At 34.9% G+C, this 20,346-nt stretch overlaps 1 protein-coding gene across 1 annotated transcript in view; it reads left to right on the forward strand.

The window, feature by feature from the left end:
• The window catches only part of DMD (dystrophin), a 2,004,585-nt gene that overhangs the window by 876,006 nt on the left and 1,108,233 nt on the right, over positions 1–20,346 (forward strand). Inside the window, exons 40-41 of the mRNA XM_082716529.1 lie at positions 2,384–2,536; positions 3,546–3,728. Coding sequence (XP_082572655.1) covers positions 2,384–2,536; positions 3,546–3,728 — 336 coding nt within the window. The remainder of the gene's footprint in view (positions 1–2,383; positions 2,537–3,545; positions 3,729–20,346) is intronic.

Consider the following 20,346-nt stretch of genomic DNA (forward strand, 5'->3'; position numbering starts at 1 on the left):
GAAATTATGTAAAATAGGTCCAGTTTTTTTGTAATCTAGTATTTGTTTAATAAGACCTGAGATTCTACTTAATTTTTTTTTCATTTAACTTCATTTTGCCTTTAAGAGAGTCACTCTTTGCAACTAACTAATCGTCTACAGTGTCTAAATTCATTTATACAGGAATTCTCAAAAATAATGTCCTTGAAGAAGAACTGGTAGTCTCGTATTAACCAGCAGTAGTGGATAGCCTCAAACACTCATGTGACTCATCTGGATGTGTGCAGGAAGGACAGAGTAGTGTTGGCTTTACTATAAAAATATTTGGGAATTTCTTGACATGACACTGGACTTATGTAGAGTTTTGTGAAATAACTTGTGTTTTTTAATGTGCTTTTCAATGTTCCCTATTGGCATGCATGGCTGATTTTCTAATACTGTTAATTGCCAAGCCTTTCATTGTAAATCACTCTTGTAGAGCTATGTAGTTATGTGGGTAGATCTACGTACTAGGTGGTTGAAGTCTTCTTTCAATATGCAAATAAGAGTATAAAACCTTTCCCCATATAGTCAGACAACCAAATAAACACTGCTGAGAATGTAATTACACAATAATGTGCCTGCAAGGAATCCACAAGAAAAGTCTAATTGGCCAGTAGGTGTTCTGATGGTAACTGCTGATAAATACAGTAAATAGAAAAGGCCTCTTCCTTGAGGGAGTGCAAGAGCAAGCCGTAATGCGCTGAGAAAATCAGAAATCTGTGTAATTCACACACTTCCAACTGTGACTAGGCTTTCTGAAGCATCTATAGTGGCCATATGATGATATGTGTCCTACTGAACAGCAGTGTTTAATGGTTATCTGGCATCTCTCTAAAGAAATCTATATAATGTCTCTAAATATCTTCACACATTACGCATCACCTTGTGCTTAGGGAATGAAAGGGGTTTGAGATTTTATGACCACAAGCCCTTTCTCTTGGCAAAGATGTGACTTGTGTCACGAATAAGACATGGCTCAGGGCTCATTCACGTGGCTTTACCCTAGTACCTTTGAAAAAAGCAGCATTCCATCTGGCTCATCCCAGGCATGTATTACCTCCACAGGAGGTTTAGAAATTCAACTAAAAATGTAAACTGCAGTAAATTTTACATCTTTGATTTTGAACAAAATGGAGAATGAAATTTAGATCAGTCTTGCAAATAAGTGTTAAAAGTGATTATGAAAATCTACTCCACTTGCCAAACTAATCTACACCACCAAATTCAGTAACATATTAGTTATGTTAGTAACCCTGCCAAGTGGCTCCAGTTCCAGTCCTTATGAAATATTTCAAAGAAGGTCAGAACTTTTCCAGAGCAATGACTATTTCAGCCATTCTTTGATACTCATTCTTTTCTTTTGCTCCAGTTAAATCTGTACATGAAACCCTAATTACTACTGTTCTGAAGAAGTGAAAGCTGTATTCTGAGCTCTTATATTCCCTTGTGTTATCATAAAATGGCATTACAACAAATTCTATTGATCGGGGAAGACACTGGGTGTGCTTGTAAGGAGCAAGATGATTAATTTCCACCCTTTGTTGATTTATTAAGCAGTTGCCCTTATTTATCTCATCACGTCGATTGGAAACTATGCACTTCCGTTTTCTTTTTAAACTAATTCATCATTTTGCATTTGGAACACAATTTGATATAATAAGAAAAAGTTGGCAATGGAAGCCTGAAAAGAAAGAGCATTTTTATAATAGTTGTCATTTTCATGTACATTCACAGATATATATCTTTCACACTTCTATGTATATGTCTCAAAACAATTCATATGATAACTAAGATGATCATATGTTTCTATTCACAAAATATTCATGGCCTATGAAAATTTTACAGGGATGGCTAAAACCATGAATGTAGTTGCTTGATTATGTAAACTTAAAATTTTTTGATGAACCCAGGGCTGAAGATACAAATTTTAAAATCTGTATCTATTTTAAAAGTCAAGTACAAATTCATTAAATTTGTGCAAGTCTTTGGTTAATACAGGTATATTCGTATACTAAACTATTTCATGTAGACTACACAATAATTTAGTTGACTCGTTTAGTCAATTAAATATGACAAGATTCCTGAACAAATTTGAACATGCCAGGAGAAAATACTTTAAGTGAGTTGTCCAGTTTCCTTAGCTTTGTGTGAATAGGTCCTGCCACAAAAATACCTAATTTCATCATCTGTTTGTATATTTAGCACTTAAATGTGAATTTAAGTGAAGCGGTACAAGAAGATGAGGGGTTCATTATTTGTGAATAACTACAGCCAGAAGTGTACTCTCTCTTTCTCTCTCTCTCTTTCTCTCTCTCTCTATATATATATATTGATATTTTAATAATATCTGCACCATGAACAGGATTTGAGGTCTCAAAGAAGAAAAAAGGCTCTAGAAATTTCTCACCAGTGGTATCAGTACAAGAGGCAGGCTGATGATCTCCTGAAATGCTTGGATGACATTGAAAAAAAATTATCCAGCCTACCTGAACCCAGAGATGAAAGGAAAATAAAGGTAATGTTGTTTTAGAATGTCACTACTAGATTTTATTGCTATAGTTAAATTTCTCTGCCTTAACATGTGTGGATCATATTTAAAATTGTTGATGTTATTGCCTCTCTCTTTTAGTGTTCTCTCTGATTTGCTTCATTTCCTTGTATTGTGTTTTATTTTGGTAAATTTATTGTATTAAGTGTTTTTTAAACTGACATAATGTGGGATGAATAAAATGTTTTATTTTTAGACAGTGTAAAATGAATTAAACAACCTGAGGGGTTTGAAGGGGCGGGGGGTGGGAGGTTGGGGAGCCAGGTGGTGGGTATTGGGGAGGGCACGGATTGCATGGAGCACTGGGTGTGGTGCAAAAACAATGAATACTGTTACGCTGAAAAGAAATTTAAAAAAAAATGTCATATGTTTCCTGGTAAAATTGTAATTGATTTTGTGTATCTTTGTTCCAGATGAACAAATGACTTATCGGTATATGGACGACTTCTTTCTCATGTTAGCACATTCATTTCATCAGAGCATCTTCACACATCAGTGTCAAATCTCTATAGATTGATTTGCATATTGTCCAGAGATGTTTTTTCTGTTATTATTTTACACTTTTTATTTTGCTTCATTCTCTGTTGAGTTCCTCAAAACTTTAAAATGAAAGTAAATAACCACGTGTCCTCTAAATTATAATTTCTGTGGATGGTCCCTAAGAAAAATGAGTAGTCAGTCCAATTTGGGTCAGCCCCCAAAACACCAGAGGAATTGAAAAGAAAGAAAAATGTTAGATGAATTTAAATATGTTCTTAATTAGAATATCTAAAACTGAGCATATGAAAGATAACTGAAAATAGCATTTGGATTCTTGGTGAAGATGACCGTGATGGCTTCCATATTTGTAAATTACGGAACATGACAATAAAATGACAACAGCCTTTGAAATTTCTGAGAGAAGTATGTGCTGCTTGCAGGTTGGTTGATGTGGTTAGCTAACTGCCCTGGGCCCTGTATTGATTTTGCTCAATAGGAAATTGATCGTGAATTGCAGAAGAAGAAAGAGGAGCTGAATGCAGTGCGTAGGCAAGCTGAGGGCTTGTCTGAGGATGGGGCCGCAGTGGCAGTGGAGCCAACTCAGATTCAGCTCAGCAAGCGCTGGCGGGAAATTGAGAGCAAATTTGCTCAGTTTCGAAGACTCAACTTTGCACAAATTGTGAGTTGTTATTGGCAAACCCATGTATGTGTTTGCAACTACTACCTAATAAGAGAGGCCTACTAACAAATGAAAAAACAAAACAAAACAAAACAAAACAAAAACCCCAAAACAAAAACAAAAACAAAAAAATAAAACTTGGGTGCAATTTCAGGCTTCTAATAGCATTCTGAAAGTGAGCAGTTTCCCCTCCTTTTGGCTTCTGCAACACTAGTGATTAGTTTTTCAGATTAAAAGCACAATAAATTAACAGCACATAGGGAACAGGCCCTTTATCAGAAATGAAGACTGCATCTTAATTTGTTTTGCCACATCATTTTTTTCATAACATTGGCAATGTGAATTTGTCAATTGATCATACATTTACATTATTTCAGTGTCAAATCCAAAAATACATATTGCTTTCCTGAGACCATCCCATGCTAATTTTACTTTTTAAATGTATACATGGTAAATAATAAATCTTTGTGAGACATCTTCTTATATCTCCTTGCATAAGAACCTTATCTTATTGACTTAGAATAGTAGTTTAGTCCTCGTACCTGGCTTGGCTACTTAATGGGTTAAAAGGCTTTTTAGAAGTGGATGCCTAGTAAGATAGTTTATAACTGATAGCAGATTGAAAAATATCAAATACTGTGACCAATGAAATATTATAAGCTGAAGGGAAAAGGAACAACTGTTTTTCAAACAACTGGATGGATATTTGGTGATTTTTCTCCTTAAAAAGGCAATTCATAATCATAAATTTGTTCTTCCTAGCTCTCTATTTGTAATAGGGTATAAACCCATAGGATTTTTTCTAACAACTACATTTTTTGTTCCTATTCTGAGATATCATAAAGTGAAGAGGAATGGTTACTGCTATGTAATTATGCAAAAATAGTGCTTCTCACAAAACAAATACGTTAAGGCTGGAAAATAAGGATTTCTTAATATGTTATGTTGAATTATATGAAACCAACAGATACTCAATCATTTTTGACCTATGTAAATGACAGTTTCATTTGTTTCAATCTTCAGATGGGACTTTGTGGAATTTCTTGTGTGATATTGTTGAGTCTATTTAATATGGAGTATTTTAAAAATATGCCTTAGATACCATAGCTTTATTTTATAAGCATATAATTTTGTTATGCTGCTTATTAACCAAGAGAAAATATACAACAAATTATTGTCACTTCTTTTTACAAAACATTAGAAAAATCCATGAATACACTGTTTTTGATGAAATTCAGGACCCTAAGATTTAATAACAGCTGAATATCCTGAGAAGTTGGAAGAAGTAATATAATATATTGAGACTATATTACATTTGAAGTTCTATTCCAGCTGATTGCACATTTCAGCCTATTATTCTTTCTATTAGATGTTATGAACATAATATGTCATAAATCACTGCAGCTTACACTAAGAGAAAGACTGTGCCTGTGGATACAAAATGAATTGAAAGATTAAGGCAACCATAAAGAAAGTTCAAGTAAAATATTTTCACTGAATTTAATAGATCATTCAAGAAGTCCCTTGCTTTGATTTATCTGACTACTAACTAATTTCTCCATTCCAATTTTCCCCATATCTTGACACATCCTATATACAGGATTAGATTTTTTTACAACCTGGGTAAGGTAAGTTATTAACATTTTATAGTTAAATGGACACAGGATCAAAAATCTCCACAAACCACCTACTTAAAATGTCATTACATCCTTATACATAAAGGGCTCTCAATGCATATTTGTAAAACATAATGATGATTGGTAAAATAAACCTAGGACATGTAAACCAGCATAAAATTTTTAAAGTCATAGTAAAATGTTAAGATGTGTTTTCCCCATAAACGGTTTCTTCTTGATTTTATAACTAAATACAGAGAACCAAATTTCAGAAGGTGAGTACCAAACTTCAGAAGATTCCTGGAGTGGGGAATATATATATTTTAAAAGATTTTATCTATCTATCTATCTATCTATCTATCTATCATCTATCTAAGAAAGAGAGAATGCATGTGTGAGCACAGGCAGAGGGATGGGCAGAGGGAGAGGGAGAAGCAGACATCCCACTGAGCATAGAGCCAATGGGGGCTTGATCCCAGGACCCTGAAATCATGACCTGAGCCAAAGGAAGATGCTTAAAGGACTGAGACACCCAGGTGCCCTTGGCATATATTTTTATATGAACTCTGGGTATCCATGCTAACAGAAGTAATATCAGTATGTATGAAGAACAATCAATTTAATATTATAATTATATTTGGCTTTGAATTTTTATTAGGCCTAAAAAATGACAGATAGATAGATACAAGATGTATCTTTTTATTCCACTGGTTACTAATATATATTGAAAAACTGATTTCACATGTCCACCAACCTAGTTAGAGTCATCTTTCCCAATTATCATACAGTGAGGCCATTAGAGACTAGCCAGCCACAAGTGAATAACTTAACCAAAAGTTATGTTTGGAATAATCCCACAGTGGCTCTGATACAGCACAGGTCATCATAACTTCAGTATTCTTTACCTCCCCCTTGTTCCCCTTCTCTATTTGTCTCATCTTTCATTCTTCCAATTTTCCCTTTCTCGTCTTCTCTAGATGTAAGTTCTAGACTTCATTTGGACTTAATGATTTTAAGTTAGCCTTTCATATCTTAGAAGTAACAATTCCAGATTGCAGGGAGTACTTGAAAGTGCTTAACATTTGAGAGTTGTGTTTAAAATGAGAAATTAATTTTGCGTATTTTAGAGATAAAGTCTTAAAAATGGTCTAAGCAGTTTTAAATGTGTGCACTTCAGGGACTATGTCTATGTCAGAGCTGTATATGGCAATAATAAAGCTCAGACAAGGTCTGGAACTTTGAGGGAACCATGAGGCAGCCCTGGACCAGACAAGAATGCCCACGAAAGCAGAATAGAGTATTTCCAAACGATGGTCCTCAGGAAAATCCTAGAGACCCCAAAAAAGGGAAAACGGATTGGGATGAAGCACGTAAATTTTTCTCCAAGTATTCAGCAAGTTGAAGGCCCTGCCCTAGTTAGGAATAGAAGACAGTTCTAATTCTACTTCCTGTTGACTTGCAGACCTGGGTGATCAGTGAAGACCAAGCAATGATTGTAAACTGAACATAAGGAACTTTTCTGTAGGATGTTTTATAACACCTGTGTGGTCTAGTAAAAATAGCAGTCCCTGGGATGAACAGTCCAGAATATGAATCCCACTCTGTTTTCTAGCTGTATGCTCACGGGTAAATAAATATCTTTCAGCCTGATTTCCCTCATCTGCACAATGGGGAATATGGACTTTTGTGATAACAAAATATAGTAATATTTATAAAACACCTGTTGTATTATAGGAGCTCAATTAATCAAAATTTTTTCCTCTTTCTGTATATAACCCTGGAAAAGAGACATTTTTAAATTTTATGTCTTTATAGACTGTTAAGAGGATTCAGCTTGGCATGTACCATAGATTTATGTTATTAACAAGGATAGATATATTTTGTTCAGTGTAGATTACAAATTAGAGTCCCTCATCCTTGAAAACGTAGTTGTATCCAGAGTAACAAAGCATTTGCAGGAAGTTTCGTGCAAAGATGGTGATTCTACCAATGAAGGCATAGTTCCCCAAAAACATGTCAGGAGCTCTCTTTCTAAATTCTTACCATCTATGTACAAGTAGAGAAAGAGACACAGAAAAACTGAAGGCTTTGAAAATTTCTCAATAGAAAATTACATGTAATTTTTATTAAGTATAATTGTAGCATTTGAAAATTAATCTCCCAGAGCTCAAGAAAATGCAGCCAAAAAATTACACAAAGAAAGTACCACCACAATCCAGGAACTCCTAAGCAAAATAAGCTCATAGACTAAAATTACAATGGATATAAAAAATTCATTTTATGGGTGATATTAACAGATGCCAAAAAATAAAAGGGAGAATGCACGTCCGAGGAAATCAGAGATAAGAGAACAATCAGCAAAGGACATTAAAATAAGTGTTTAATTTTTTTTAAGTAATTGAGTTTTTTTAATGTTCAAAAAGATTTTTAAAAGGATGTAGTGGAATTCATACAATAAAAATAGGCCATTTTGAATTGTGAAAAGGAAGGTTTGAAAAATAAAACATCTTGAGATTAAAATATAATTATTAAAATAATAACTCAAGCAGCTTTTTAAATAGTGGATTCATCATAGAAGAGTAATGAATATATTCATTGAAGGAGATTGAGGATAATTTTGCTTTGCTGAAAATACTGGAATATGTAGAGAATGGAATAAAAAACTCACATATATGCATGAAAAGAGTTCTGGATTGAAAAAGTGGAAAGCCGGGGGAAGAGACAGTATTTTATATAAATGACTGACATTTAAGAAAATTGAATAAATCTCAGTTTACAGGAATCCTCAAGTTGAATAAAGCTCAACGAGACTGGAATAAATAAAAACAAGTCATACCTAGCAAAGTCTGAATGAAACTCAGAACATCAGTGGTGAGGAAGGTGTCATAAAAGCTACTAAGGATCAAAAACAATACCTACAGGGTGACAAAGTTGACAGAAGACTTTTCATCAATAACAGATACTGGGGGAGCCTGGGTGGCTCAGTGGGTTAAGCCGCTGCCTTCAGCTCGGGTCATGGTCTCGGAGTCCTGGGATCAAGTCCCGCATCGGGCTCTCTGCTCAGCAGAGAGCCTGCTTCCCTCTCTCTCTCTCTGCCTGCCTCTCCATCTACTTGTGATTTCTCTCTGTCAAATAAATAAATAAAATCTTAAAAAAAAATAACAGATACTGGAATACAATGAAATAACATCTTCATATGCTAGGCAAATTTTCAAATGTCCTGTAAACTGTGATTCAAAAGTGAAGACAAAATATTTTCAGACATACAAGTACTTTCAGATAAGCAGAACTATGAGAATTTATTACCTGTATATTCTTGCTGAATTAATAAGCTATATGCTAGTGTAAAAAAGCAAAATTAAGCCAGGAATAAGGAACAAGCTATATAAAGCTATCTAGAAGTCTATATATAAGGAAGGATTTTTTTTTTATTAGTCTTGTACTCAGACACCAAAACTGTAGCAAGGGAAACAGAAGGCTGTGAGAATGTAGAAGTGTTTTGACTCAACTTAAAGAAGAATATAATAAATAAGAGGCTCATTGTAGAGGGTCAAACAAATATAAGGTTTGTACCTAATGTGTTCAGTATGAATTGTTGCTAATTAATATGTTCCTCAGAAGCAATAAATAAATAAATAAATAAATAAATAAATAAATAAATAGTAACCCTTTGGAATAGGTATGCATACATGACCTGTCCCAGGAATGGGAGCAAAAATAATGCAAATATCAGAGTAAAAGATGGCAAAGAAATGTCCCTTTTCTAAATACAACAGCTCCACTTGTCCTGCATATCCTATAACTTCAAAGATCAAGTAAATAATGCTGATATTCAACGTTTATATCTGACAACTTCTTCAACTTCTTTTAGATGCCTAACAGATATGTGAAATGTTAACATACCCTAGTCAGGAATTAACTGATTGTCACCTCTACATAATTTGGCTCCAAACCAGCTCTGTGGGCATTAGTAAATCACCCTGTCACTTAAATTCAAAACCTAGACATCATCCATAATTGTTCTTTTCTCCTCTGTAATCCTTGTAATTCATTTCAATTTCTTTTGGTTCTACTCAGAAAATACAGCTTTAATCAGACCACTCAGTATCTGCATTGTGGAAACCCTAGTCCATAGCACAATGATCTCTCATCTGGGTTACTTCAACAGTCTCTAATCCTTGCTTCTGGTCTTTGCCCACCTACATGGTATTCTTTCTGTGAAGCCAGGGGCTCCTAAAGCATAAGTGAGATTCTCCCAAACCCCTGCTGCTCACTACCCTTTCAATGAAATCCCAAGATTTTACATGATTTGGTTCCTGCCTATCTTATTACTCCAACTTTGTCTCCTTTTTTGCCATTCTCCCTGTCATACAGGTGTAAAATTGTCTCCTCCATACTTAAACACGCCATCACCATTTCCATTTCAGGGCCTTCATACGTTTTGCTTTTTCACGGAATATTTTTCACATAGACTTTTACATGGGTGCTGTAACTCAGCTGTCCTTCCACTTATCAACAATAAACATTTAGTAAAACTTTGACATATAATCTGGACAGGTAATACTTAACAAGGTTTTTTTTTTGTACTTTAAGAATATTTTTATACTTCTTATAAGTATTTATGTCAATTGGGAATTTAAGATGATTCTCTAGAACAGCAGATTTCATTGCAGTTACTTCCAGAAGTGTTATACTGAGACAAGACAAAGTTTAACACTGAGGTGGTAGAGTGAATATGAGCAAGATTACGATACTATATTATAAAGGTTAGTTTTTAGTATATCACAGTAAATTACAGGAAGGTATGTTAACAAAATTAGAAGTATACATTTCTAAAAGAGGCAAGTTCTTGAAAAGTAGGCAGAAAGTGAGTTTTGTTAGTAGTTTCACTTTAAATGCGAAAGAAATGTATTAAATAAATTAGTCCCTTAGGTGAATAATTTTTTAAGAAAAAAACACTTTTATAGTGTGAGCATTCCTCCACTTTTAAAAAATTGTTTGAATTTGAATAGAACCTTACATCTCTATAAAGAACTTTCATGTATATCCAGTTTGTTTCCACTAATAACCTTCTTATTAATAACCTTATTATTTTCATTGTTATTTTATACTAAAGAAAATATAAATGATGTTAATTATATTTGTCCAAGGGCACATGTAGGAAGGAGAAGACACTACACGTGGACTCAGTGCTTCCTGAAATAGAGAGTTGTTCAAAAGAAAGAAGGGTTTTCTTTTTTCATTAATTATTTTAATGTATAATATATTATTTGCTCCAGGGGTACAGGTCTGTGAATCATCAGGCTTACACACTTCACCACGCTCACCATATCACATACCCTCCCCAATGTCCATAACCTAACCACCCTCTCCACAGCCCCCTCCCCGTAGCAACCCTTAGTTTGTTTTGTGAGATTAAGAGTCTCTTATGGTTTGTCTCCCTCCTGATCCCATCTTGTTTCATTTTTTCCTTCCCTACCCCCCAAATCCCCAACTCTGCCTCTAGAATTCCTCATATCAGGGAGATTATATGATAATTGTCTTTCTTTGATTGACTTATTTCATTCAGCATAATATCCTCTAGTTCCACCAATGTCATTGCAATTGGCAAGATTTCATTTCATTTCTTTTGATGACTGCATAGTATTCATATATATATATATATATATATATATATATATATATATATATGTATATGTATACACACACACACACACCCCTATACCACTTCTTCTTTATCCATTCATCTTTTGATGGACATCTAGGTTATTTCCATAGTTTGGCTATTGTGGACATTACTGCTATAAATATTTGGGTGCATGTGCCCCTTCGGATCACTACATTTGTATCCTTAGGGTAAATACCCAGTAGTGCAATTGCTGGGTCATAGGGTAGCTCTATTTTCAACTTTTTGAGGAACCTCCATGCTGTTTTCCAGAGTGGCTGCACCAAATTGCATTCTTACCAACAGTGTAGGAAGGTACCTTTTTCTCTGCATCCTTTCCAACATCTGTCATTTCCTGACTTGTTAATTTTAGCCATTCTGACTGGTGTGAGGTGGTATCTCACTGTGGTTTTGATTGGTATTTCCCTGATGCCGAGTGCTGTGGAGCATTTTTTCATGTGTCTGTAAGCCATCTGGATGTCTTTGCAGAGATGTCTGTTCACGTCTTCTGCCCATTTCTTGATTGGATTATTTTTTCTTTGGGTGTTGAGTTTGATGAGCTCTTTATAGATTTTGGATACTAGCCCTTTATCTGATGTGTCATTTGCAGATATCTTCTCCCATTCTGTCAATTGTCTTTTGGTTTTGTTGACTGTTTCCTTTGATGTGTAAAAGTGTTTTTTATTTTGATGAAATCCCAATAGTTTATTTTTGCCCTTGCTTCCCTTGAGTTTGGCAATGTTTCTAGGAAGAAGTTGCTGTGGCTGAGGTCGAAGAGTTGCTGCCTGTGTTCTCCTTGAGGATTTTGATGGATTCCTGTCTCACGTTTAGGTCTTTCATTCATTTTGAGTCTATTTTCATGTGTGGTATAAGAAAATGGTCCAGTTTCATTTTTCTGCATATGGCTGCCCCATTACAGACTCTTGCCCCAAGCTGCTTTCAGGATTTTCTCTTTGTCACTAAGACTTGTAAGTTTTACTATTAGATGACGAGGTGTGGACCTATTTTTTACTGATTTTGAGGGACTTGTCTGTCCCTCCTGATTTTGATGCTTGTTCCCTCTGCCATATTAGGGAAATTCTCTACTATAATTCACTCCAATATACCTTCTGCCCCCTCTCTCTTTCTTTTTCTTCTGGAATCCCAATTATTCTGATAATGTTTCATTTTATGGTATCACTTATCTCTTGAAATCTCCCCTCATGATCTGGTAGTTGTTTGTCTCTCTTTGCTCAGCTTCTTAATTCTCTGTCATTTGGTCTTCTATATCACTAGCTTTTTCTTCTGCCTCATGGATCCTGGCAGTAAGAGCCTCTGTTTTTTTTACTGTACCTCATTAATAGTTTTTTTAAAATTTCAATTTGGTTAGACATTAGTTCTTTTATTTATCCAGAAAGGGATTTTATTTCTCCAGAAAGGGTTTCTCTAATAACTTCCATGCCTTTTTTGAGCCCAGCTAGCACCTTGGGAATCATCATTCTGAACTCTAGTTAAGACATATTACCAATGTCTATATTGATTAGGTCCCTTGCTGGTGGTACTGCCTCTTGTTCTTTTTTTTATGTTGAGTTTTTTCCAACTTGTCTCTTTATCCAAATAAGAATACATGAATGAGAAAATAAAATACTAAAAGGCTGGCAAAGACACCAGAAAAATGTATGCTAACCAAATCATAAGAGATACAAAACTGGCAGGAGAAGAATGGGGGGAAAAAGAAGTGAAAATCAAATATATATATATATATATATATATATATATATATATTTTTTTTTTTTTTTTTTTTGAATAGAACAACCCACTTGATTTTTGGTGTATTTTGGTCTCTTAGAAGAAACTACCACCCAAAATTTTAAAGAAAAAAAAACTTATATATATACAAAATAAGGGTAAACACAATGAAGTTATGGAATATGACTGTAAAGATGAAAACTTTTAAAAAATTCTAAATAAAGGAATTGATAAGATAAGTTGGTTGGATAAAGAAATAAAAGTGGAGAGAATGTGCTCAGGCTGGATACTAGAACAAAGCCATGTGCTAGATTAAGGTGCATTTTGATCTATTAGAAGAAATTGTATCCCAAAATTTTTTAGAAAATAAAAACCTATATGTATACAAAAAATAAGGTTAAATACAATGAAGGTATAAAATATAAATATAACAATGAAGATTTAAACAGATTTTTTTAAGAAAATATTGTTAAGATAAACTAGTTAAAAATGTTTAAAAAAGGAAAGAGGAAAAGTTGAAAAAATATTAATAAGAAAAAAATAAAATAAAATAAATTAACTTTGCAAGACTGAAGGATCGTGGGGAAAAAGCCATGAATTCTATGCCTTGCTTTCTCCTCACTCTGGAATTCCACTGTGCTCTGATCAGTGAGCTTGGTCTTGGCTGGATATTCTTGCAGATCTTCTGGGGGATGGGCTTGTTGCAGTGATTCTCAAATGTCTTTGCCCGCGGTGGACTTGCACCCCCTTTTCCAGGGGTTGAGCTAAGTAATCTGCTCTGGTTCCCTCTTGGGAGCTTTTGTTCCCTGAACGCTTTCTGTAGAGCACTGGAGGACAGGAATGAAAATGGCGGCCTCTCAATCTATGGCCTAGAGGAGCCAAGATCTCAGTCCCCACTCCTCAGTGCACCCTTGGAGAAAAGTGGTCAATCACTCCCACCTCCCTGGTCTCCAGCTGCACTCTGTGCTTATCCCGCCTGTGACTGAGCATTTCTATCTCTGGCACACGGCCCCCTTTGGAGTCTCCAAACCCAGCAGATTTCTGCTGTGCTGCTCCTCCCAGAGGATGAAGGTGAGTGTTCCCGGATCTGCCACTTGTGCGGTCCCTGCTGCAAGAGCAGGGGTCTATCTGTGCCTTGGATCATGGTCTAAATTAATCCGGAGCTGAAAGCTAACTCCTCGGCTCCATCTCTGCCGCCAGCCTCCCTGCTCCAATACCTGGCATATCTGCCACACTCAGACACCCCTGATCTTTTTGTGTCACCCCCAGGGACCTGAGACTACACTGTCCACGCAAGGGCTCCACCATCGCTTAGCCTCATGAGCAATGTCCCTCAGTGGAGCAGACTTTAAAAAGTTCTGATTTTGTGCTCCATTGCTCCACCATTTGCCATGAGCCAGCCCTTACCCCCATGGTCTATCTTCCCATTGCTTCAGATTCACTTCTCTGCATGTCCTACCTTTCAGAAAATGGTTGATTTTCTCTTCCTAAAATCGCTGTTCCTCTTCTATCCCCTGTTGAGTTTGTAGGTGTTCAGAATGGTTTGATACCTATCTAACTGAACTTCTGGGATGTGATGTCATTTCAGTCTGCTCTTCCTCTGCCATTTTGCCTCTACCAAAAGAAAGAAGTTTGAGAAATACTGAATTAAGCAAAGTTTCTTTACTCCAGAACTTAGCAGGGGTTTTGATATGCAAATGTGATTATGAATTTCTACAAGGGAAATAAATTCTGCAGACTTTCACATCTGGATAGTTGCAGTACAAAAGGGGAAATTTCATTTCAGTTTTATGATAGGATTCCTGCTCAAGTAGTTGTGAAGAACTAGTGTTCTTCAGGAAAAAAAGAAATAGGAAACGATTGCTATACCATTATGCTTTTGTTAATTTAGACTTTATTAAAAGAAAGCATTGCTTCATAAGAAAATTAACCACAGAGCTGACTGTCATCACCTCATGTAAAATAATGCCTGAACCCAGTTTTGATATTTCATTGTTCATTTTTTGGTATATTTTCTCCTATCACAAAATAATAACAAATTAATTTTGAAACTAAGGGGGAAACATCTTCTTTGCATAATTGCTACATAGACATTTTTTCTTTGCTTTGAAATAACAACAAAGATTGTCAGCTGCCAATGTAAGATCCTTGGAGGATTTGGGAACATAAATAATTTTCTTAGAGACAGAATATTCTTTAATAATCAGAGTTGTGAATGTAAAAAACTAATAGTGGTTGCTATGGAACATGAACTAGGAGGGAGCTGCTTATAAAAGTTTCTTCCTCTTAGCTTCAGTTTTGTAGTAACATATCACAAGAGTTAAGAAAGAAACCAAGTAAGTCAAGGTTCTGTGTTTCCTAGATTGTGATCATAATATATACTGCAATTTCTATAATAATTTTTTTCTGTTCTCTAGTTATGTAACAGAATCAGTTTAATGTTTGTTTGTTAGTACAGTATTCAGGTAGAATCACCTTCCAGGAAGATGACAGACTCACTGATTCCCTCATCCCTCTTTTTCAAATGTAAGGAAATTCTGAATGAAATATAATTTTTAAAAGAATTTTAAAGTTATAACTGAGCTCAAAATATATAATGGAACCTTCCTTCCCTCTCTTTGCCATAAATGAGCATATTTTCTCATGTGATAGTGAAACTGGATTGAGGATCCAGTGGTTAAAAGAATGTTTTAAAGATCTTTTACATGTGGTCTTATACAACATCTGTATAGATATAGAAAATGAAAGGTCCAGTTTAAACATAGAAACTTCAGTGTTTTTACTCCACGTGTGTTTTTACTCCACAAATGTCTTTACTCCACATGTGCATGGGTAATACATCAGTCCAACCTACAAGCCGAATTCTGTCTTTCAAGGATTCTGGCTGGGGATGAAAAATCTTTGATAATTAAAACAGTGTAGGAGGTCTGTTATATACTAACCATAAGCCTCTAGATTACTAAGCTGAGAAATGAACATAAAATGGGTCCCATATTGTTGAAATCAGTGAGGTCTTCTCCCACAGTCATACAATAAGTTATTCTTTCCAGAGTTCTGTAAACACACAATTATTGAATGTTGGCTCACTGCAAAATATTACAACCCATAGGAAGAAATGAATTCATAGTGTTTTAGAGTCATCTAACATCACAAGTGAGACAATTAGTACTTCACAAACTTAAAATAATAGAGAAGCACTTGATATAGAAAAATAAATATGTTGAAAACAAGAAAGGAACAAAATAACATTAATTTATAAAACCACCAGACACACAAAAAAAAGGTACTTATGATGATAATACCTTAAGTGAAGCTTATAGAAGCCCAAAACTAGTCATTGAAGTAAAAAGCTAAGTGTATGTGTTAAACACCTAATTAAACAAATGTGAAGAGAAAATTAGAAACTCATTATAGTAAAATGATCAGAATATATCACATAAAAACAGAAAAAGTAAAATATGAAAGACAGACTGAGAGAACAGTGTAAGAAGTTTATGACTAATATAATCACAACAGGAGAAGACAAGGAACACAGAAGAGACAATATTTAAGAGGCAATAGCCAAAAATTTCCCAGAACTTAAGAAAAACAATCCACAAATGGAGAAATACATTGGTCCCAACAAAGATGAATTAAATTATGTATGGCAGAACAGAATATATAAATACCTTGTAAAGGAACAGCACACAGATATGTCACCACAAGGGGCTTATTTAATTGAAGGTTCTTACAATAATTAAAAATATCTCCAAATTTCTATCAGATTACCATTGCAAAATCAAGACAAGACCATGATTTATAAAAAAAAGGCTCTACCCATGTTAGATGAACTAATATTAAGTTGTGATCTCTATATTTGGAACAAGAAAACCTAGGATTATATCCTGCATCTTTCATTATCCATGCAACTTTGACTAGATATTTGAGCCTCGAGATAAAATTAGTAACTCTTTTCTTACAGGATTAAGAGAGATTATGAGCCACCAAAAATGTTGAAGCAGTTCCAAAATATTTTTATTCTGGTCACTGGTTTGAAGGACAGTATGCACAAGGGTTGGTGTCCAGAGTTCACACTGATAGGTGTCCTAAAAAGGCAAAAGCCAAAATCTTAAGTTTCTCTCAGTTGGTAGTGTCAAATAAACCTGACGAAAGCAAATATAAATTTTTCTCATTTAGCACTGCTTAAACCTAGACTTTACTATTTATTTTAAAATTGTTTATTTAGAGAGCAACAGAGAGGGAGAGAGCATGAGTGGGAGGGGCAGAAGCAGAAGAGAGAATCTCAAGTAGACTCCAAGCTGAGTATGGAACCCAATGCAGGACTCCATCTCATCACCCTGAAATCACTACATGAGCCAGAAACCAAGAGTCAGACACTTAACAGACTGTGCTGCCCAGGTGCCTCTAAACCTGAACTTTAAATAATTTCCACAGATAAAGTTCCAAGAACATGTATTTAGAATTAAAATGGCACATGGGGGCTTAAGTGGGTAGAAGAAGAATCAATGAAACAAGATGGAATTGGGAGGGAGACAAACCATAAGTAACTCTTAATCTCACAAAACAAACTGAGGGTTGCTGGGGGGAGGGGGTTTGGGAGAAGGGGGTGGGATTATGGACATTGGGGAGGGTATGTGCTTTGGTGAGTGCTGTGAAGTGTGTAAACCTGGTGATTCACAGACCTGTACCCCTGGGGATAAAAATATATGTTTATAAAAAATTAAAAAATTAAAAATAATAAAAATAAAATGGCAATTCACACAAGGAAATAAACAGCAGAACACAACTTCCAAAGACAGAAGATAGTGAATTAATGAGATACAGAATGTAAAATATGTTAAATATTTTCAAAATAGTAATAGTTTGCATCCAAAGTAGGAACTAGGGACAAGATGCAGTAAGAAGATGATGATGAGGTTTCAAAAAGAGTTGACTAGAACTTCCAGAAATTGAAAAAATTTAATAAATATTTCAATGAATAAGTTTAGCATCAGATTAGATATAAAAGATATGGGGAATTAGAAAATTGGGATATAGATAAAATAAATTACCTAAAATGCATAAACAGACCAAAATACAGAAATATGAAAAGAAAAAGGATAAGAAAGGGAGTGAGAAAGTCAAATATATAAGGAGAAAATGGAAAAAAGTCAATATTTGAAGTGACAATTGCTTAGGAATATCCAAAATTATTGAAATCTCAATAACCAGGTTGAAAATCCAGCAAATCTCAAGCAGGAAAAAATTTTTTAAAAATACACCCATATAGCCTCATAATGAATCTGATGAATTCCAAAAACAAAGAAAATTTCCCACACAGTTTAGGACATAGATTACCCAGAAAGTATTGACATGTATAAATGACAGCAAATTTTCAAGCAACAGTAAAATCCAGAAGGTGGTATGAGGTCTTCAAAAATAATAAAAGAAAAACCACCTAGGAACCTAGAATTGTATACTTATAGAAACTTAAAAAAAAATAACACTGAAATAAAGACCTTACCAGACAAAAATTGAGTCCATTCACTAGCAGGAGATCTTCACTGTAGAGTTATCAGGGTTGTTAGGGGTTTTTGTTTTTGTTTTTGTTTTTAGAATTAGCCATGTTTAAAGTTATTCAGTTATCCATCCATATACCTTCATGTTGTGTTAAAATAATTTTATATCCTAAACTTTTACTAAACATTATATCATCCTTTTCTTTGTTCATAAAAATAAGTTCCATAAACATTTTTAAAGCCCACATAATATTTCATGGCATGTTTGCATCTCATGGCTGGTTTCTAACCAGAAGGAAAATGACCCCAGATGGAACATTTGAGATGTAAAGAAGAATGATGGGCAAAGAAAATGCTTAACAATGGAGAAATCTAAAAGTGTCTGGAGAAGTATAAAAGTGTCTGATTTATTTATTAAAAAAAACAAAGTGGACACACTCAAGTGTGGGAGTTTTGAGTTCTTCACTTTGTTTACCTCCTACTTTTCTGGCTGTTCTTTGTCAGCATCTCATGGTGCTACTACCTCTTTCTCTACTGTTGAAATGTCTCAGTGCTCAATCCTTGGACATTTTCCCTTTTTAAAAAGAAGATTTTATTTATTTGGGAGAGAGAGAAAGAGAGCACACAAGCAGGGAGAGGGGCAGAGGGAGAGGGAGGAGCAGATCCTCTACTGAGCCAGGAGCCCTAGGCAGGGCTCAATCCCAGGATCCTGAGATTATGACCTGAATCAAAGGCAGATGGTTAACTGACTGAGCCACTCAGGCATCCTGACAGTTTACCCTTTCTATTTATACTCCATGCTTTGCTCTTTTCGTCTAGTCTGGTAACCTTGATGTCAGGTACAACCTCATGACCACTACATATTTTTTTAGCCGGGCCACTCTTTTCCCCTGGACTATAGTGGCAACACTACTGCTTCAGTTTCAGCTAAAAATCTTTGTTTCCCTTTAGTTATTTTCAGCACAATAGACATGCACATCACTTGAAAATATAAATCAGGTGTGTCTTTAACTATTCCAAATGCCTCAGTGAATTCCCATCTATTTTCAAGTGAAATCCAAAATCCTTACATTAATTTCAAGGGAGATAGGACCTGAATTCTTATTATCACTCAGGCCTTATCTCTTAATACTTTATATCTTGTTCACTCTGCTCCACCTCCATTGGCCTTTTCACTCTTCCTGGAACATATCTGGCATGCTCCCTTTGCATTGTGTTCCTTACACCTGGAATACTGTTCCCTTAGACATCTGCACAGCCCCCTCCATCTCTGCATTCAAGTCTGGTCTTGAAAGTGTTCTGAGTGAAACACACACACTTGCCTGACCCTTTCCCCACTTATTTTTCTGCATAAAAAGCACTACCAGGAAAGTTAGAAATATTTCCGTTCTTCATCTTAATATCTATCTCTCTCTGTAGAGTGAAAGTTCCAAAAATGCAGGAATTTTTTCTTTTTTTTTTTCCTCACTGCTGTGTCCTCACAACCAAAAGCAAGGATTAGCAAGTCATACAGGATACATTTGTTGAATGAATGATGAATAAAATGACTCTAAGATCCTCTTAATGCTCAGAAAGAGACCATATAAAAAGTTTTGGGCATGTTAATAGCTTTGGAGTAACCACTAACCCAATAAAAGGGAGTATAAAATTTTTAAAGTCCAGAGAGAAAAAATAAATAGATAAATGATTGAAATAAAATGAATAATCCAAACTGGATACTGGGGCTTAAGAACATTAATTGAATTGGCCAAAGATAGTAAGCAACTACGTTAACACAGGACTTTGGTTTTTCTGAATCTTTCCAATCCAAAGCCCTTACTGTAGATAAGGTGTCAGTTGCATTTTAATATTCTTGTAAGTTTAAATAAGTTCACCACTTTATAAATGAGTTTCAGACAACATGTAACCTCAGGAATATTACCTCAAATGACTGGGCTTAAATAGCACAATGAGTTAAAAATAGTAATATAAATTTTTAAAACCAGATTCCCTATTTATATTAATATACACAGTCATTGTATAGTTAGGTTATGGTAATATTAGGTACATAATTTTGTGTGTCCACCTTTTGAATTAAAGCTATAATGAGTGATTCCAGTCATTTTGGTGTC

This window comes from Mustela nivalis, assembly GCF_964662115.1.
Source record: "Mustela nivalis genome assembly, chromosome: X".
NCBI lineage: Eukaryota > Metazoa > Chordata > Mammalia > Carnivora > Mustelidae > Mustela > Mustela nivalis.